We start from the raw sequence: 21,652 nt of genomic DNA, 5'->3' as shown, positions 1-21,652 counted from the left end.
GATTAGACACCATGATTAGTGCACAGGTGTGCCTTAGACTGGCCACAATAAAAGGCCACTCTGAAAGGTGCAGTTTTATCACACAGCACAATGCCACAGATGTCGCAAGATTTGAGGGAGCGTGCAATTGGCATGCTGACAGCAGGAATGTCAACCAGAGCTGTTGCTCGTGTATTGAATGTTCATTTCTCTACCATAAGCCGTCTCCACAGGTGTTTCAGAGAATTTGGCAGTACATCCAACCAGCCTCACAACCGCAGACCACGTGTAACCACACCAGCCCAGGACCTCCACATCCAGCATGTTCACCTCCAAGATCGTCTGAGACCAGCCACTCGGACAGCTGCTGAAACAATCGGTTTGCATAACCAAAGAATTTCTGCACAAACTGTCAGAAACCGTCTCAGGGAAGGTCATCTGCATGCTCGTCGTCCTCATCGGGGTCTCGACCTGACTCCAGTTCGTTGACTTGAGTGGGCAAATGCTCACATTCGCTGGCGTTTGGCACATTGGAGAGGTGTTCTCTTCACGGATGAATCCCGGTTCACACTGTTCAGGGCAGATGGCAGACAGCGTGTGTGGCGTTGTGTGGGTGAGTGGTTTTCTGATGTCAATGTTGTGGCTCGAGTGGCCCATGGTGGCGGTGGGGTTATGGTATGGACAGGCGTCTGTTATGGATGAAGAACACAGGTGCATTTTATTGATGGCATTTTGAATGCACAGAGATACCGTGACGAGATCCTGAGGCCCATTGTTGTGCCATACATCCAAGAACATCACCTCATGTTGCAGCAGGATAATGCACGGCCCCATGTTGCAAGGATCTGTACACAATTCTTGGAAGCTGAAAATGTCCCAGTTCTTGCATGGCCGGCATACTCACCGGACATGTCACCCATTGAGCATGTTTGGGATGCTGTGGACTGGTGTATACGACAGCGTGTACCAGTTCCTGCCAATATCCAGCAACTTCACACAGCCATTGAAGAGGAGTGGACCAACATTCCACAGGCCACAATTGACAACCTGATCAACTCTATGCGAAGGAGATGTGTTGCACTGCATGAGGCAAATGGTGGTCACACCAGATACTGACTGGTATCCCCCCCCCAATAAAACAAAACTGCACCTTTCAGAGTGGCCTTTTATTGTGGACAGTCTAAGGCACACCTGTGCACTAATCATGGTGTCTAATCAGCATCTTGATATGGCACACCTGTGAGGTGGGATGGATTATCTCAGCAAAGGAGAAGTACTCACTATCACAGATTTAGACTGGTTTGTGAACAATATTTGAGTGAAATGGTGATATTGTGTATGTGGAAAAAGTTTTAGATGTTTGAGTTCATCTCATACAAAATGGGAGCAAAACCAAAGGTGTTGCGTTTATATTTTTGTTGAATATATTTCCTGTTGCATTTATAATAAACATTTGTATTTATTTACAGTGTCTGTTTTTCTGGTTGAAATGAGATATAAATAATCTACCAGACTTAAAAAAAATGTACAAATTTCAATGTTATTTTATTTGTCTAAAAATAAATGTCCTAGGTTCCTTATGTTAAACAAGAAATTATCTAATCTGAAGTAACAGGTGGTTTTAATTTACAAATGAAAGGTTTCTAAAGAACCATTTATTGATTTATTTAGCTATTTTAATTACAAGTATTCTAAACTTTTTTAACAGTAATCAGAAATTCTGAGTTAACAACAACAAAAAACATTTCGAAGGATTTTTCTGCAGAAAACTGCTCCATAAATGAGCACTCCTGTGACACGTTTGTTTTGTAGAGATCAGTGGTTTCTGTACCAATCCGTTTTGTAGAGATCAGTGGTTTCTACACTGATCCATTTTGTAGAGATCAGTGGTTTCTGCCACCCGTCTTCCGTGTTTTGGCCCGACGCGTCGTTCCTGTTGGACAACGTAAAGGTACGTCACAGTTCAGAACGTTGAAAGTTGGATTGGATTGAACTTAGACTCCATCAGCCTGCTGACAAGTGGCAATGCGCGCTCCCATCAGAAGCATCGGTTTAGCTCAGCTTTTGACACAACGCGTCTCATTGAAAATAATGCTTTTTAGACCGATTTTTGACGCATCTGACGTATTCAGTGTGAAAGGCCCATAAGTCTATATTTATTACATCTCCTATTTATGAAAATTTTTATGGGTTCTGTTTTTTTGGGTCACCCTGTATCATCCACACTGCCCTATTTACCCGTATGGTATTGCCACATTTTGGCATCATAGACAGGATACATTATCCATCATTGTTCCATTATTCACCCACCATTATCCATTCTGCCACAAAAGCATTTAGGGTTTTTAGGTTATTGTTCACATAAACTGGCTGAGACAAACAAACTATTGAACTAAGTCACCCACTCTGCTGAAGATTTTTAGCCATGCTAATGTTCTCCAGAAGCATTTACTGAAAAAAGTCTTAACGACCTAAATGACATGGTGAGATGTTGAAGAGCTTCGCTCATTCATGTCCGCGACATATACATATTAATCGTCACTCTTGCATTTTTACACTCTGTGTCTATCGTAATGTGTGATGACAACTTTATATTTGGTTTGAAATATTAAAATGTTTGCTGCAAACATACAAACTTGCGTTCATTTTCTAATTACTGTCTCGTAAATATAAGCATCACAATGACGTGAAAATGATTTTAATGGTGCTGAAGTGAAGCAGGTCTCACTTTGCAGACTGCGGTTGTAAAAATAGGAGTGAAGCTTCTCATCAAGTTGTCTTCACTTACAGACTGCTGTCACCCACAGTGGGACCAGATCAGGTTCCTGTTCCACTGAGCAGAAAATCAGCCACAACAACACCTCACGTCAAAGGTCAAATAGTCAAACATTGTGGGACTAATATTTGCTTCAAAGTTGACGTGAGCAGATCAGCGTCAGTGCTTCATTGTCACAGCTGAATCCTGTAGTCATGATTATACAGATGGCGAGCTTCCAATCATTGTGTCAAAGTCCTGACACTTTATTATGAACTAGTGGTGCATGACCAGAAAACCACTGGGTTCTTGACTTCCGTGTTCATGTGTCCACACACTTCCGGGTTTCAGTGATTCATGTTCTTTAAAAGTTCCATGAAAACATCTGTGTGTATTGGGTCCCACTCAGCTCTGTAGCATTTCCTGACGTGGTGTTCCCGACCTCGATATTGTCCTGTTCCTCTGTTTTTGCATTCTGTCTTGTGATCTAGTTCATGTTTTTGGACTCCTGGTTGTAGAACCCTGCTGCCATTCCAGACTCCTGCTGTAGTCTGCCGTTTGGTCTCTGTGGTGTAAAATCTCCTGCTTACTGATCTAATTCTGTGACAGACAAATCTACTGTCGCACTAGTAAGACCAACATCACTAAGTGACCTCTGGTTATAGAACCCTGCTTGGCTTTGGATCACAGTTTTGTACACCAAATCTGAGCCTGAGTTGTTGACCTCTTGCTTCAGTCTGTCATATTACTGCTGCTGCTTTTTTGTTGTACTACAATAAAACCTGTTTTAACCGGCCTGTGTTGTGGTTCTTTGCATTGAGTTCTTGATCTGATTCAAGACTCACAGCAGCTGCTTCATGTAACTGATCCACTCTGGGATCAAGGTTCAGGCAAGTCGTCAGGGTTAAGATAAATGGACTGTCTCTGTTTTCCAGCTGAAGCAGTCGCTCAATGTATTTTGCAGCAGTGCCTCTCTTTCATCCATTCACATAGACGTCATTGTGTTTCCATGCAAGGAGCTGAGCTGCACACCAGGGAAAACTTTAGGATTAGGGATTTTGCCCAATGGCCCTTAGTGATATTCCAGGGATCTGAATTGAAGATCTTCTGATCTCAAGCCCATCACCTCCCATTAGGCCACTGATAGTAAACTGCTTTTATTGTCAGAAAAGGAAGTAAGCGTGTCCAACAAAATGTGCAACTCTGTGACAGACACGCTCCAACAGCAGCGTTAAATAAATTCTGGATCACAATGATGATGAAAAATGCAGGAAAAAGGTCCTTGTTGTCAGTGTGGTCAGAAACACAGGCTCCTCCCCTGGTGTGACAGACAGATAGATCACATCCTTCAACGATTACAGACCGTTTTCTTAGCAAACGGTTCATCGCGGTTAAAGTTACAGTGCACATTTCAGGCTGGTGCCTCTGAACCAAACGCATAAACGCTTCATCATCAGACAGATACTGAACAATGACTGGCTGATCTGAAGCTGACAGCGTGGTGCCTGAGGCGGGGCTTACACTGGGGATGTCTGAAAATGTCAGTTCTGAGAACAAGGTGGCGCTGCTGCACCTGCGGCCATGGAGAACTTCAGGATCGGTTTCAGTGGAGTGTTTTCATTCATGTCATAGCAAGCCGCTGGTACTCGCTAAATTTAGAGGTGCTTCTGTGATGGTGTAAAAATAGCAGTGCGTCTTCAACACGGAGCAGTTACAGGCTGAGCTGTTAAACATTAGAGCAGAAAAACAGAACGACCAACACGCGGACACCTTTTATCTCAGCACCACCCCTCAAGTCAGGTAAAACATCAGAAAAATAACGATACTTTTATTCACAGACTATTTAAGACATTTGTGACTTTAATGTATATTAAATGGTTAGCTTCGCTTATCACAAACACCAGAAGCAAGTGGAACATAAGCTAACACAGCTAAAGACAGCAAGTTAGGGAAACTGTTCACATAACGCCATAAAAGGTTAATTTCAGAGTTTTCAGTCCTCCATTTCCAAGCATTAGCAAGCATTCTGACATTGCAGAAACAAGTACGGCACAGACTGGCAACATATTGCACAAATATATATATTTATGACTGCTCATCTATGGGAGCAGATTGGATCGACTCTAAATATTGCTGGTAAATACTGTGCACTGAATGCCTCCATGTTGTGAGCTTGTTGTTAGCTGTCTACTGATACAGAAACTAACACACATCACTTTTGTTTTATCAAAGCACCAGGATGAAGCACTCACTGGCACAATGCCAGTGAAAAATCTGACAGACACGGGCTCTTAAAAAGCTATAATGCCAATCATTTAAGTAAAGCTGGAGTTGCATCAGGAAGGGCATGTATAAATCCTGTACCAAAGCCTAATGTGGGTCTATACTGATTCACTCTGGCGACCCTGAACAAACACTGGCAGCTGAAAGACAAATAACAACATACATAGGTGTTGGCTAGCTGTTTAGCAACTCATAAGCATTAGCAGGAAAGCTAACATTACCTAAATTGAATCAAGTCACACTACTAGGGAGGTGGTGGTGTAATGGTTTACACATTGCCCTTCTGGAAACAAGCTTTGCGCTTTCGTTGGCTACCCACATTAAATATGATCCTCTTCATCTATGTTCACATGATTACCAGCAACTGAGGGTCATTTTGATCCCAAAAACCAAACCGAGGTCCGTCCATTTCTCATAAGCTAAAGTTGATCTATGTTTTTGCCCAACATTGATCTGAATCCATTTGGTCTAATGGGCTTCACTAGATAAACCTACCGTATTTACTCTATTAAATGCCCCGGGGGCCTGCAGATTTTGTGAAAGGGGGCATTTACTGACAATCATTTGCGTACGCGTGCATGCATGCTGTTGACTTTACGGTACATACGGACATGAATACTGCATGCAACAGAAGTAGTGCAAAGTCAAAACGAATGTTTTTCAGCATGCAGTACCTGCTGCACAATTACATAAAATGGCTCCACGCAACTCGGCAGTGTCCAAGCTAAAAGTCATGAACGAAGCGAAAGAAAAGAGGAAGTACCATGCTGCTCAGATTTTCCTAGTCAATAGGAAACACATCTGGGAGTGGTGTAGGAACAAGGATAAGCTTGCAACCCTGACCAAAACAGCTAAATGGCTGCCTCATGGGGGAAGGAAAGTGCGTTATCAGGACATTGAAGAGGAGCTGATAAAATGGAAAGGAGAACAGCAGGCATTCGCATGACAGGAAAGGGTCTGAAATATGAGACACTGTGGCTGCATAAGAAAGATGGAAACCAGAACCGACTTGAGATTTTGTGGCAATGAGGTAGGACTGTTTCATTTTCAGTTTACTCTGTTTTCTCAGGAATTCACAATTTTACTCCATGCAATGTGAAGAAAAAACTCGGGGCGGGGGGGGGGGGGGGGGGGGGGGGGGGGGCTTTTAATAGGGTGAGGGTCTTTAATGGAGTAAATACGGTATTTTTAGTTTTATTTGAGTTTTAAGTCTTCGTGTGGTTCTGGGAGCTGGTTGTCTGTTGGCATTTGCTGCACAGTCAATCCTAGAAGACAAACTGTGGTCCTTCCTGGATACTCAAGAGTGCACAAACATCACAGCATATGTAAGCAAATAGACTGTCCCACGAAATACAACCCAATTCCTTCACAGTGACAGCAGCATACATGTTCTCGACAAGCCGAGAAAGTCGGTGGTGATGGCATTGTGATGTCTCATATACACAAGAACATGATGTTCTGGATCTTCTTTCCAGCTCTTCCAGTTTCAGGGTTACTGAGAAAAATGTGCTTTTTGGACCATAAACTGTGACATGACAGCAAATAGTGACATCATTACGATTAAAAAGTGAACAAGTCTCATGTGCGTACAATGACAAATAAAGGTTCTATTCTAATAAAATAAAACCATTCAAGTTTGGATTCTTCCTGGATTTAAATCTGTTTCTAAAGGTTGATGTCTGATGTCAATTCCTACTTATAAGTTGTTACTAATTGAAGAAGTCAAACCCTGACAGCGCTAAGCCGTGAGAATCCTCCTCCCCCAGACAGACGGGGATTAAAGACTGAGATGGATTGCTGCCATGCTGGTTTGACCTTTTGGTTTTTACAGTTGGTCTATATTTGACTTACTTTGCTGTTGGTCTGATGATGTTTTTTTTTTTTTTCCTTTTAGTTTTTGAACCAGTATACCGTATTTCTGTGGAAATTAATCCACAAAAACTTTAGATCTTCTGCAAATGTTGTGTGATTTTATTTAGCGATACACTGAAGATCTGTGACATTACATAGGACGATCAGCCAGACAAGGACTTGGACAACCAATATGTACTGTACAGGAGCTAGTTTGATCTCGACCCATTAAGACCTTTTGGGGAATATACAAGGTTGTATAAACTCTGCCACCTGGTGGGTACAATTAGAATAGCCTTGAAGAGATCCTGCCCCAATAGGGCAGCGCAGTCTCGTTTGAACCCCTATGTGATATTGTGGGATTAGACCACATCTGGGGATAGCCGGCACGAACATGGCAGAGAATCCCCTGGTGGAGGGTGGGAGTTTCAGCACAAACCATTCAACCTGGCTCGGTAAACTTAAGAACAAACACGCTGTCACCTAGCGGACTTGCCGGTTTAAGATGTGCTGGTTTAAAATGGTTTCCGCTGAAACCCCCATCCTCCGAATGGTTTGTGTCGACACCCTCACATTCCGCCTGGGTATTAGTCTCTTCCCACAAACAGCATAAATTCTAACGGGAAAATGGTGTACTGTTTTGTTTTTGGCTACAATCTACGAAGTAGTCGCAAAAAGCGCGTTTTTTTTCTGGTTCCCAGTGGAGAAGGGAAGACAAGGCAAATGGGAGAGGTCGTGCTAGTAAGTGTTAGCCTACACAGCTAACCAGATTAGCTCTGTTCTCTCACCTGCACAACCACATCAACACATTTGAGCTCCGGGTCATAAACAAACCACAACACGTGTCCACTTTCCCACCGCACCATCACTTTTTCTTTGCATTTTCACTTTGTGTGTAATTTGCCCAAAACCTCAGAGACCGTGCCGTGTTTCTGTCCCTGGAAGTAGAGAAATTACGTCATATGCGTCATTTTTGCTCCTTTATTGTCTACTCTCAAATGAAACTGCGCTGCCCAGTAGAAAACTGGAGATCTCCTAGTTATGCCCACAGCGTACTGGAACCAAAACATTATGGGTTTTGCTCCAAAACACGACTCACTCATCAAAACAAGTGTTGATCTAACCTCAAGATGTTAAAATGTTAAAAATCATTAAGTCAGACTTACGTATCAGACAGGAATTTGTCTTTTAAATAAGTACCAGTGTCTTATCTTTTGATGTCATCAATCATTAAATAAGGAATGTTTCTGGAAAATCCCATGACCTCACATTAAGCACTTGAACACAACACAGCTGTGTGTAGTTCAGGGTCCCCGCACTCAGATCTTTGTTTTTTTTTTTTGCAGGTCTGTCTCCAAGATAACAAGATGTTGTCCAACGAGAAGGAAAAGAGGACATTCAGCAATGGGCCACTAAGGGACCAATGGGAGAAGAGAGCTCAGAGCATAGCGGACCAATGCAAACAGGATGAGGAGTTTAAGCAGAAAAGCGCACTGAAAGTGTAAGAAACAAAATGAGTTTTTCTGTCACAATCAAACTTATTGTGGGTTAAAACATATAATTACTATGAATATGCAGAATGAGAGTCCAAGTGATAGACTGGTTGAAGGATAATATCAGCCGATACTAGCCTTTCATGAAAGTATTGATATCTATGCTACTTTTCATGATACTCAAGAGCTCACAAACGTCACAGACTATGTAAGCAAATAGATTTTATTTTACAGAATTAAAAAAATACAGAAAAACACATTGGCTGTTGGAAACGGTGTCATTACGTGGTTTGTCCAGTAGAGTGCACTCGGACTGCATTCTTTACAATGTTGTTAAGCATGGCGGGCACCCCACCCCTTGGTCACATTAGCAAGAAGAGACAAAGCACCAGAGAACCAGCTGCCATTCACTTTCAGTAAGAGTGAGTACTTTACAGCGACAAGAAACAAGAGGTTGCTATGCTGCCAGCTAGGAGAAGGCCAAAATATACGAGAAGGCTATTTTATGCAAATTCCAAGAGAGGCAACATGGCAACTGCTAGTCCAAGTGGAGGCAGAGTGACGTGCATTGCTGTTGGTTTTATTTATAATGAAGTTAAAGTCATAATGGTTTGATATGTAAATATCAGCAGATATATCAGTAAGATAAAATTTTTACTCCTCTATATTGGTACAGACTCTGTCACCCCCAGAAAAATCCACTTTGCTTGGGGTATTTATTCTTTAGCATCTGTTTTGTAGGTTGGATTTTACAGTTTTAACACATTTTTGTTTATTGCAGCTTGTTCTCAAAGTGGACTTATCACTGGTCGGTTTCCAGTGCAGAGATGTCGGACTTCAGCAAACTCAACAGGAACAAGGAGGAGGAAGAAAAAAAGCCAAAGATTAGATTCAAAATTGGACCTCCCCCTCCTAAACCCAAACCCGAGCCTCCTCCAGCACCTCCTCCCAGAAGGCAGGCTCCTCCAAAATCCCGCCGACCCAAACGCAAAGTGGAGGTGGATGTTTTTGGCCTGTGCTGGAAAGAGTCCTGGAAGAGTCTGAAACCTCCAAAGTATCTGTATCTGAAGCCCAAAGAGTCCAAAAGTAGAATCTCAAGATTCACCTGCATAGAAGTGAGTGACAACAGGAAGTACAAAGCAACAATAACCAACCCTGACATGAAGCAGACTGATGCTAAATGGAGTCAGTCGTGGAAACAGGTACTGTGCGACACAGACCGCCAGCTTCATATAAAAAGCATCAATGTTTCAACATTTCAAACCCATCCTCAAATACAACGGAAAAAAAAGTCTACACCTTAGAAATACTAAGCATACTTGTGATACTATTGTTGCTCCTGTGAGTACTGTAGTACTAGTACTACCATTTAATAGTTCATTTTTGTCACCAAGTGATACTTCAGTGCTGAAATGTTTTTGACAAGGAGTTTTTTTTGTGTGTTGAATTTTGTGTCTGTGCTGAATAAATTCATTCATTCATTCAAGTAGAGTGTTCCCCAAGGATCAGTTCTTGGTCCTGTTTTATTTCCATCCGTGTACTTTCACCAAATGTTTCAGTTCATTAATAAATCCAAACACGTTTATGCAGACAATACATCATAGTACTCATCACAAACTGTAATGTAAGTAGAATTTTAAAAGTCTCTGTGTCATTATTTGGCACTTTTCTAAATCTGCCAAAGTGGCAGATCAGGTGTGAGAACCACTGGCACTTTGGCATTAGAACCAATAGTTTCCATCTGTCTGTGCTCTCGGCACAAACTCACAGGTCAAAGTGTTCGTGAAATCACTGCATATATTTTGTATTTTGGTTTATTTGGATTACCTATCACAATGTATGTATTTTTAAATCTTTTCATTTTCCTGCCTTCCTTCCTTCTTTTTTGTCAAAAAATTTGTATGTAAATTTTATTGCATTTAGATCTCTGACCATCTTTTATTCTGTTTTTGTTTCCAGGTGAAGAGTCTGGTTCTTAAAGAGTGTTCAGAGGATGAACTACTTCCGTGGGAGATTATATTTGAAAGAAAATTGACTAATTCAGCTGAAATAGAAAATTATTCTCTGCCTCTGTGGGCCAGAACATGGAAGTACATAAACTTTGCTTTTCGACAAGAGAAACAGATGTGGGACTGTATTTGGCCCATTTACCAACAAAACATTTTCGCAGAGACACAGAATCTTCAAATTGACAAGCAGGTGGGAATCTTTATGAAATCAGCCGTTTATTACAACATAAAACATTTCTCTGTATAAAGTGTAAATCATAGGGCTTGCATAGAGATGACATATTTGTGACGTCATAAAGCAAGAATGTCAAAGGACAGAGCAAAGAAAAGTTTCTCAAAATAAAAAAGACAAGGTAATTCATGTGTTACAGCAGAACAGAAGGAACTGGAGACACTCAAATGCAGTGAGGCAGTTTGGGTGTAAAAATTCTATCATAACAATTTATTTTAAATGTGCAAAGGGTAGAGATGAGGTGGAGACCAGGAGGTGGAATCACTGGCAGACGGGTCACAGGTGCAGGTTACCAGGTGGGCCAGAGGAAAGGGTGGCAGCTGCAGACTGCAAAAGAGGAAAAAGACGATGATGAGTGAACAGACAAAGATACCAGGAAGAGACTAGGAAATATGAGTGGGAGACTGTAACGTGTACAAGGAGGCCAGGTTACCACTTCTATGGATGGAAAGATCTGGTGGCGCCCCCAGTTCAGCTCCGGCTTAAATAGGACGCCGCTAATTGACCTAGGTGTGTCGCAGCCGCAGGTGTAGTCAGTCCGCTCCACTGGCAGGAAAACACAGAAGGGAGGAAGAGACAACTACAGAACCCCAGAGTGGTTCCCCAGACCTCAACACCCTGTCATGACTAATAGTCATCTGTAAACCAAACTGAGTAAATCTATCCCCTGCTGTTGTCTGGACGTTCTGCTGTAGAACACTTCAGTCCACTGATGCGTGTTTATATAACAGGTGGCATCTTTGAACTGGAAAGACTCATGGAAGCTGCATCCAGCTGATTTCAGCAACCCTGCAGACGACACCACAGCGATGGTCCAGGTCTTCCAGCCCGGCTGGAAGCGGTCCTGGCTCTTTTCTTCACCTCCGCTTGATGAAAAAGAAGAACTTAACCAGGACTGGTGGTCCTGCTGGGGATACTGGCAACTCCTCAGGTGGGTTCCACAGAGTGAAGTTGCAGCGTCCACCGATATGTCACAGCAGAACGTTCTGCAACCATCTCACGGCTCACTTGGCTAATAACGTGTTAACTGACATGGATAATTGTTGCCAGTTGCCAATTTTACTGCCTCTCCACTGTTAGATAATGTTGACGGTTTTCATATACATGCTACCAGCTGTTGCTAAGGTGACCCGGGTTTTTTTTTGTTGTTGTTTTGTTTATTGGCGGGGGGGAAGGGGAAGCGGTTCTGATAACAGCAGGTGGCACCAATAGTTTTTAGAAGATAGCAGAGATGTACTATTTCAACCGTGGTAACTGTGGAAGCAATTAACGAGTCAATTATTAAATTAAAAGGATCATGTAAATTTCCTGGAATGTTTTTGCATTCACGAGAAAGTGATGCCTATATGACATCTCCTTATTCGACCTCTGGATGGATATAGGTGGAGCATCACTCACAGCTCCACCTCAACAGAGGAGCAGGACATATCCTGCATATGTCCACTGCATTGTATCTATGGATTCATACATATCAATGAGACTAATGCAGTTAACCATAGCACAGGACGTGTGTCTTCACATTTAAACACAAAAAACACTTTTACTGATATCGTACATTTCACAGATTGACAGCTATTGTCAGGAGACAGTGACGGATCACTGGTCTACCTGGCTGGTTGCCTATCAGGACCTAGGACAGTTCCATTCAGGGAGGGGATGGTATAGTAGTTAAGTGTTGGGCTTGAGACCAGAGGATCCTCGGTTCAAACCCCAGCCTGACTGGAAAATCACTAAGGGCCCTTGGGCAAGGTCCTTAATCTACCAGTTGCTCCTGGTGTATAGCGAGTGCCTTACATGGCAGCAACCTGACATCGGTGTGAGTATGTTTGTGTGAATGTGAGGCATAATTGTAAAGTGCTTTGAGCATCTGATGCAGATTGAAAAGCGCTATATAAATGCAGTCCATTTACCATTCTGTAGGGTGGTGGATTCAGCACTCTTGGTATTCTGCATAAAAACATTTCATCTTAGTGTGAAAAATTCCACACAAACCTCTTACCTGTTGTCAACAGATGGGAGAGAGCATAAAATCTAAATGTGTGTCTGCAGGTGGTGCAAAGCTTCGTGGGAGTCCCACCGGCGATACAGTGACATGCTAACAAGGAGACGCAAATCCACAAACATCTTCCTCACATTACCACTCAATGATGAGTTCTACACCAGAGAGTGGGTGGAGGCCTGGAGGAGCCCCAAAGGTTCACAGAGATCAGAGACGCACACAGAGTTTGAAACAGAGGAGGAGGAAGATGAGGAGGAAACCAAAGAGAAGGACAAAGACATGGATGAGATTACAGAAAAATATGCAAAGAAAGTCAAAGCGGAAGAAGATGATGAAGACAAAGTTAAGGTGGATGATGATCTACTTGAGGAAGTAGAAGACGAGGATGAGGATGAAGATGATAGTGATGCAATTGTGAACGATGGGGAGCATAAGGAAGGGGAAAAAGAGGACAGAAACCAGGACAATGAAAAAAGTGATGAGGATAATGAAAGCAATGAAGAGGATGAAGATGAGGAGGAAGAAGAAAAGGACCAGGATGCAGGCAAAAAAGAAGAAGAGTTAGACACAAAGGAAAGGAGGAAAGAAGCAGTTGAACAGGAAGACTATGAAGAGGAGAACAAAAATGAAGAGGAGTTAAGAGAGGAGGATGAAGCAGAAGAGGAAGATGAAGCAGTAGATGAGGGGGATGAAGCTGAAGACGAGGATGCTGTAGTAGATGAGGAGGATGAAGCAGAGAAAGACAAAAATGATGGAGAGGTGAATTTGAAGGAGAAAGAATTAAGTGACCAGCAGGACAAAGTAAAGGTCAGTGAGGATGAGGTGAGAGACGAGGAACAGACGATCGCAATCACGACAAAGGATGACAAAGAAACAGCCCCTGAGAAACAGAAGGACAAGAAAGAAAAGATGAACGAGAGGTTGAGGATAAGAAAGCGAAATGTCCCGCTCCATCTGCAGTTCCACAAACTCAACAAGACCCTGTCCTCATGGACTCACTCCTGGATCTTAGCGTTACCTTACAGAGGAGATTATGAACAGGAGGATGACGAGGAGGACGATGAGTTGTCAGCTTGGAAAGACTCGTGGAAGATTTGCCATTTGAAGAAACAGGAGGACGACGTGGTGTTTTTGTACACCGAGCGTACAAGTCCAAAGCTTATCAGGCTGACAGACGAGGAGGACAAAAGGATGAAGAACGAATGGATGACAAGTTGGAAGATGAACCAAACTTCAGTGAGGGAGGAAGGGGACGAGGAAGAAGACGACAACAGAATGATTGCAGCATCTCTCTGAGTTTTGAGGTTCTAGAGTCTGCATGTTCTTCAGCTATGCAAATCTGACTGGTTAAGCATGTGAGATTTCAGACCGTATAATATCGGGGCAACGGTGGCAAAATATTAAACTGTTTCACATTTGGATGTATTACTCTGTGCCTTGACTGGTGTTCTGACGAGATATCGTTCCTGTCGAATGTCATTCCTGTCCTCTGCGCAACTGCGCATGCACACGCATACGCAATATTGTTGGGACGTGGAACTGTCAATTTATGTGACGAGACACACAATTCGACAGAACACCGGGTGTGTGCGCTGCTAGCTGTTAGCTGAGAGCGAAAGAGAGTTGTGTACCACTGGCGCCGCCGAAATGGGTGAATTTAAGCTACCATATGAAAGTATTGATGTGGATTCTGATACAGAATTACCGTTTCATATTTGATGGGTTTTCACATTTGACGGATTACTCCGCGCCCTGACCGCTGCTGGAGCGACGCTCGCTGACCGAATTACCAGAGGTGTGGTGAAGTCACTGTCAAGTAATTCTCAAGTCATGAATCGGCAAGACTCAAGTCTCAAGTCAGCTTGCAAACAACTGGTGGTTATTATGGCTTGAGATTTGCGAGTTGCCGATTCATGACTTGAAAGTGACTTGCTGGTGACTTCCTCCCACCTCTGCAAATTACCTATGGAAAAATAAACCATGCAAACAATGGAATTGAATTAGAATGGGAATAACCCCCTTGTGTCTGATGATTTGCAGACGTTCATGCTGTTATATGGTCGCAAATAGCTGTTTTAAATTCATCGTAGGGCGGCGACTCAGAAACTGACCCCGATAGGTCACATGGGCACACGAGGGCCGAAGCCACTGGCAACCAAACCTTGGTGAACTAGACAAATACCAACACAGACACGGCCGGGGTTCAGAACGGGCCTGTTAAAAGAAAACTGTCCCCTTTAAAAACAAAAAACATTCCACGACTTCCTGTAGTGTTTAAGCAAGTAAATACAAACGTGTTCCAGTCTGCAAGGCCACAAAATGTATTTTATTTGCAGTATATAATTTGATATTTGGGTTCATTCTTTAAAGAAATGGAAAATTTCAGATTTGAGTTTTTCTGAAATTTGAATTGAGTGTTTTTGATCGACTGATTGAGAAAAACAAAAACAAAACAATCCCCCAGAGTATCCAAATCCTCGGCTCCTTATAACATTTGCAGAGGAGACTACGTTTGGTGCGTAGTACCTGCAGATCTCCAACAGATGGCAGTGTGGCTACACAAGTTTTGCATGATTTAATGAGAATGTTGCGCAAATATGCACAATTTAAAGTTTTGACTTTTTTCCCCTTAACATAAGCTGTTAAACGTTTTGCACCAGTCAGTGATTGCGAGTTTGACAACAGTTAAACTTCTGCAGAAACAAAAAGCACCCAGAAAAACCTTCATTTCACTGATCGGTCATGTTTGACTTTTTTTTTTTTTGCATTTTATTTGCGTCTGTGGTCATTTTAAATTAGTTTATTGTGACATGAAGCACTTTGAGCTGCATTTCTTGTATAAAATGTACAAATAAAGTTTATTCTTACAGCATAAAAACCACACTGTTCAACACTTTGTTATCAAAGAGCTCAGCCAACCATCAGATCACAGCAGGGGCACCCTTGATGAGTTCCATGACTTTCCTTTATAAATCATTGGTTGTTTGGATCAGCAATTTCAGTTAAATATATCATATAGCAGACAAACACAGTGGCATTTGTGAAGTGAAATGAAGTTTATAGGATTTACAGAAAGTGTGCAATAATTCTTGAAACAAAATTAGGTAGGTGCATAAATGTGGGCACCCCAGCAGAAAAAAATACATCAATATTTAGTAGATCCTTTTGCAGAAATAACAGCCTCTAAAGGCTTCCTATAGCTTCCAGTGAGAGTCTGGATTCTGGTTGAAGGTATTTTGGACCATTCTTCTTTACAAAACATCTCAGGTTTGTTTGTTTCTGAGCATGGACAGCTCGCTTAAAATCACACCACGGATTTTCAATAATATTCAGATCTGGGGACTGAGATGGCCATTCCAGAATGTTGTACTTGTTCCTCTGCATGAATGCTTTAGTAGATTTTGAGCAGTGTTTAGGGTCGTTGTCTTGTTGAAAGATCCAGCCCAGCGCAACTTCAACTTTGTCACTGATTCATGAACATTATTCTCAAGAATCTGCTGATATGACTGGAATCCATGTGACCCTCAACTTTAACAAGATTCCCAGTACCTGCACTGGCCACACAGCCCCACAGCATGATGGAACCACCTCCAAATTTTACTGTATGTAGCAAGTGTTTTTCTTGGAATGCTGTGTTCTTTTTCAGCCATGCATACCGCCGTTATTTTGTCCAAATAACTCTATTTTAGTTTCATCAGTCCACATCACCTTATTCCAAAATGAAGCTGCCTTGTCCAAATGTGCTTAAGCATACCTCAAGTGACTGTTTGTGGCGTGTACGCAGAAAACACTTCCTCTGCATTACAGCATCTCTTTGTGCAAAGTGCGCTGTATAGTTGAATGATCCACGCAGACACTATCTGCAGCAAGATAATGTTGTAGGTCTTTGGAGCAGGTCTGTGTGTTGACTATGACTGTTCTCACCATCCTTTCCTTCAGCTTGAGATTTTTCTTGGCCTGCCACTTCAGGCCTTAACTAGTACTGTGCCTACGGTCTTCCATTTCCTCGCTATGTTCCTCACAGTGGAAACTAACAGCTGAAATCTCTGAGATAGCTTTTTCTATCCTTCCCCTAAACCATGATGTTGAACAATCTTTGTTTTCAGGTTCTTTGAGAGTTGTTTAGAAGCTCCCATGTTGTTTGCAAATGGCCACCTTAAATACCCTTTCTCATGAGTGGATTCACGTCACACTCTCACGAGCGCCACTAACTTAGCTTATGACAAGCTAAAAGTGGACGCTCGTTTTGGCCGAACAACTTTCCACAGTTTCTGGGGATTCTGTGTTAGTACGCGCCTGTGATCGACGTGCTTGATGAATTCCTGCGCAAAAAGTAGTTCCCAGTTAATTGTGATGTATTCCTGTGAGATACTGAGTGTATCTCATCTAAATCAATTCTAAAATTTACCAGCAATAAAAAGAGAACTGAAGTTTTAAGAGTGGCCATAATAAATATTTAAGAAACATAAAAGTTTATGAGCACTGTAAACATTGACATGATGGAGTTTGATACGGAAGAGTTCAGAAAGATACGATTGGAATGTTTTGATTACCATTCCATACCATTGTTAACTTCGTGTTAAAGTCAGAACGAGAAGCTGCACTGAAAGAAATCTATCTGGGAAGAGACACATTCTGTGTGTTGTCGCTCCAATGAGAGCGGCACACTGAGCATTGTGGCGAAAGTAGTCCGGTGAGCTCAGTCTGTGGGCGCGGGCTATCCCACAATTCCATAATAGCAGAGATGTCGGTCCAATGAGAGCGGCACTCTGAGCAGGGTGGATTCGCCTGTGTAAGGAGGTCAAGGGTCAATGAGCTTAACAAACCAATTTTGTGTTCTAGTAATTAGTGCTAAATATTCAAATCAATAAAATGACAAGGGTTCCCAAATTTATGCACCTGGCTAATTTTGTTTAAATAATTATTGCACACTTTCTGTAAATACTACAAACTTCATTTTACTTCTCAAATATCACTGTGTTCATCTGATATATATATATATATATATATATATATATATATATATATATATATACATATAAAAACCCTGAAATTTCTGATCCAGACAACCAATAATTTATAAGGAGAATCATGAAAATTATCAGGGGTGTCCAAAGTTTTACATACAACTGCAGCTGCAAACTTATTAAACAACTAATATTACAAGGTAGAAAAAAAAAATTATTCTACTCTTTCTTGAAAATGACATCCCCCCCCGTTCAAAACGTTTCTCAAAATCTGTCCATGACATCAGCACGTTTTTCTCAGCCAGCCTCTGCTGCCCCCTGTGGGTTGGTGGTTGCAAACATCTAAAATATGGGAACTTTGTCATTCAATAAACCATCATCATAACATCAGTGACCATTTCAGCAGTTAAGACAAATTTATGAGCAACACGTTGAAGACTGAGGTTTGAAACAGGCCTCACAACAGTTTCGAACCAACAGGTTTGAGCTAATTTGTCAAACCAACAGAAGCAGGTCCGAGTCAGATGGTGCATGTCAACAAGGCCACAAAACACAAGAAAAGTGTTCTGAAACCAGTTAAAATGTCTGAGGATTAAGTCTGTGGTGGAAACGTTCTCAGTGAATCTTCAGTACCATCATCTGGGTTTAAAAAAAACAAACAAACCTTCAGTCATTTTTTTTTAGCTTTTCCTGCAGTCATGTGAATTGGACGCTTTTAGTTCAGACTTAAAACTAAATTTATTCTAAACAGACACAAAGATAAATGGGTGATTCTTTAACTACAGGCACTATTGGCCTTGTAAATGTAATTTCCACCACACCATTGCCTTACAATATAAAGCGCCTTGGGGCAACTGTGTTGTTGTGATTTGGCGCTATATGAGGAGGAGAAACACTTTCTCTGCTTATCTGTCCAGGGCTCCTGAAATAAAGTGCGATAAGAAGAAACACACACACCCCCCCCAGAGGATTCCTTCAGATCACGCAGTTCAAATGTTCTCACAAAATAAGTTCATTTGATAAAGTTCTGCTCTGTACGTCAGTCCAGACTCTGAGGTCCAATTCTATAGCGTGAAGCAGATCTGAGATGACAACTTCCTCCGGCAGGGGAGGCCATTCCACTTATAGTTACTTTCCCAACCAGAATCAGTACCCATTTAGCGCCCATAAAAAAAAAAAAACACATTACTGCCCGCATGCCAAAAATCAGCATGCATCATTTTATTTTGGTGAATTTTATTGATGGCGGTACAGCTGGTGGCAAAGAACTGGCACGTCCGTTAGGGGTGAGTGTGCTTTGGCCGAAGTTTACCGAGCCAGACCTCGGAACTTACCGCTTGTCGTCATTGACAACCACAGTATGCATTACAACGCTGTTGATCGTGATACAGATTTGCAGACAAGCCAGAAGCTGAAGCCATGGCATGGGCTGGGCATTCCCCCCCCCCAATGTGACCATGAGTGATATTTACAGCCAGTATGCATGTGGTATCGCTGGGGCAATGGAAGTAGCTTGGACACCAAGTACAACGGTTGCAAAGTGAGTTTTTCCCCCATTGATTTCTATTTACTCACTCGATGGAGGACTGGGGCTGATCCACTCATTCTCTGGCTGTTGCCAGAGCGCTGCCATCTTGGGTAGCGTCTGACCACCAGACATGAATAGAAATCAATGTGGGTATGATCAATGTTTTAAAGAGAGTTTCAGGATAAAGCTTTTCCGGGCCATTACTGTGCTGTTACATTTATTCAAACTCACAGACCCACATTTGTACAGCCAATATTTGTCAAACATAGAAGATGATCAGACTATTTATATAATAGACTTGAATCAATTTGTTAGTCCCAGTCCAAATACAAAATAATACCATTAGTTTGTCAAACACACTGTCTGCCACAACACGAGATACGAGTCTGATCCTTAATTAATGTCATAAAAAAGTTAAAGATGGGAAACAATCAGGGGTGAAAGTAAGAGCTTCACACGCTTGCATCATATTAAAATTAAAGTCTGCTCTTAACACACCTGCAGCGCGGCATTTAAGGAGCGCTTCTCTGCAAAAATTTCAAATTAAATAAAATGAAACAACCATGCCGGCCATGGTGAAAGTAAGATTATTCAATAATTTCTGGACCAAGTTGACCCACCAAATTGAGAGAGAGAGAGAGGAACAAAAAAAATTTCAGATCTATGACTTTGCTCGTACAGAATATCTCAGGATGGAAAACCTGATGTGAAGAAAAAACGTGAGGCTAATTAAAAAGGGATAAACTGAGACTTATGAAAGTGAGACTTCCAATTGAATTGCTAAATGAATGTGCAATGTTTATCACAAAAAGCATCCAGGCAGTAAAAATGAAGTCACTACTTTACAGAATACAGATTGACACAAAAAAAAATAATTTTCAAACATTTATTCAGCAATATTAGTCATTTCTCTCGCTTTTGTGTGTTTTTGGTGTTTCTCAGTTTTAGCACTTCACGAATCGAGTCTCTGCTGGTATATGATCGCCAGTCCCTCTTGGATCTACAACAAATTAAGTGTTTTTTAACCATTATGGATCGAAACCTCTACCCCCGCTCCTATCGGAAATACCATCTCACCTGCTCAGGGCCCCAGCTCCGTCTTCCCAGTCGGAGGCGTCATCGGCGCCGTGGTAAAACGCACTCGGCCAGATGGTAAAGCTAAGGATTCTTCTGGCACACTCATCTCGTGGGATTACATCCTGCGCAGGTTCGTGGTGCTCCCTTACGGTGCCCTGGCATTTCCTCGACCCTATTGATAGCTGTCTGGTAGCTGTTGCCGGCGTGGATGACGTCAATCTCATGTTACGCAATTCGGTGTCCCCGCGGCTCCGCTGGTGTGGGACAAATCTCTGTAACCTGAGGACGCCGCTCCGTGTGCAGCGATCCGCTGGGCTACAAGCTCCAGTTCCTACCAGAATTTGCCTTGTGAACGCCAGATGGCTGGCAAACAAAAGTTTTATTCTCAGGGACTTAATTAATACCCGTGATCTGGATTTCCTTTGCGTTACGGAGACGTGGATGAAAGCTGGTGAGTGCAGCCCTGTCATGGAACTTTTACCGGCCGATTGCTGCTTTTTTAACTCATCTCCACGTACACTGGACCGGGGTGGAGGAACATTGACTGTTTTTAAAAGTTATTTACCTGCAAACAGTGTCCTGCTTCCTTCTCCAGTTTTGAACTGACTGTTTTCGAGGTTGGTCGCAAAGACTCTGTGCTCTGCGCCATCATCTACCGGCCTCCAAAATACAACAGGAGTTTATAAATGAGTTTTCAAACTTCCTTGCAGGACTGTTGCCCAACTATGAGCGTCTTCTTCTTGTTGGCATTTTAATATCCATGTTGCTGCCCTGCAAGCCCATGGTGGAAGATTTTTTAAACTTAGTGGACTCTTAATTTGAAGCAGTGGGTGTCTGGCCCCACACACCAACATGGACATACATTAGACTTGGTTTTTTCCCATGGTCTGCTTGTGTCAAACTTAGAAATCGGTGACTTTGTTTTTTCTGATCATGCACCAGTCTTTTTAGTGTTGAACTCTCTTGTGTACCTGAGAAGTGCCAGCGCATGTCAGACTCCGTCGGGCTTTTAACCCCCCTCCCTGCTGAACGTTTTTCTGCTGCCTTCTCTGCTGCTTGTGTGCTCCCCGTTTCACCCACGGCTGATACGGAGGAGCTGTGCTGTTGGTTTAACTCCTCCTGCCTTTCTATAATGGACTCTGTGGCTCCTCTAAAACCCAGGCGGTTTAAGTCTAGATCTGAACCCTGGCTTAATGAGAGAACCCGTGCTGCCAGACGGGAATGTCGCAGAGCTGAACGCAGGTGGAAGAAGGACAAGGTGCAGGTTTCATTTCTAATTTTAAAGAACCGTTGGGGCCACTATCAAAGCACTGTCAAAGAGTCCAAAAGAGAGTGTTTGTCACACATTGTAAAGGAAAATTACAAGAATCCCCGTGTATTGTTCAGAACAATTGACTGTCCTGAATGTACCACAGCCTGTTTCTCTGGAAACATCCACTGACTTATGTAACAGTTTTCTACATTTTTTTATTGACAAGG

The 21,652-nt window shown here is 42.3% G+C and overlaps 1 protein-coding gene across 1 annotated transcript; it reads left to right on the top strand.

The window, feature by feature from the left end:
• The first annotated feature begins 4,007 nt into the window (after positions 1-4,007).
• On the top strand, positions 4,008-13,929 carry LOC117529085 (golgin subfamily A member 6-like protein 7). The gene is made up of 6 exons (XM_034191789.1): positions 4,008-4,534; positions 8,215-8,369; positions 9,143-9,563; positions 10,321-10,560; positions 11,334-11,533; positions 12,652-13,929. The coding sequence occupies exons 2-6, from the start codon at positions 8,236-8,238 to the stop codon at positions 13,895-13,897; spliced, it is 2,241 nt and encodes a 746-aa protein (XP_034047680.1). The 5' UTR covers positions 4,008-4,534; positions 8,215-8,235; the 3' UTR covers positions 13,898-13,929.
• The last annotated feature ends 7,723 nt before the right edge of the window (positions 13,930-21,652 follow it).

The sequence above is a fragment of the Thalassophryne amazonica genome, chromosome 17 (assembly GCF_902500255.1).
Source record: "Thalassophryne amazonica chromosome 17, fThaAma1.1, whole genome shotgun sequence".
Lineage (NCBI taxonomy): Eukaryota > Metazoa > Chordata > Actinopteri > Batrachoidiformes > Batrachoididae > Thalassophryne > Thalassophryne amazonica.
The sequence above is the reverse complement of the archived record's forward strand: the minus strand, read 5'-3'. Positions and strand labels throughout refer to the sequence as shown.

Coding starts and splice junctions, on each gene's coding strand:
- LOC117529085 (XM_034191789.1), top strand. CDS start 8,236: ATGTTGTCCAACGAGAAGGAAAAGAGGACATTCAGCAATGGGCCACTA. Junction 9,564..10,320: donor GGAGTCAGTCGTGGAAACAG/GTACTGTGCGAC, acceptor TTTTGTTTCCAG/GTGAAGAGTCTGGTTCTTAA. Junction 10,561..11,333: donor ATCTTCAAATTGACAAGCAG/GTGGGAATCTTT, acceptor TTTATATAACAG/GTGGCATCTTTGAACTGGAA.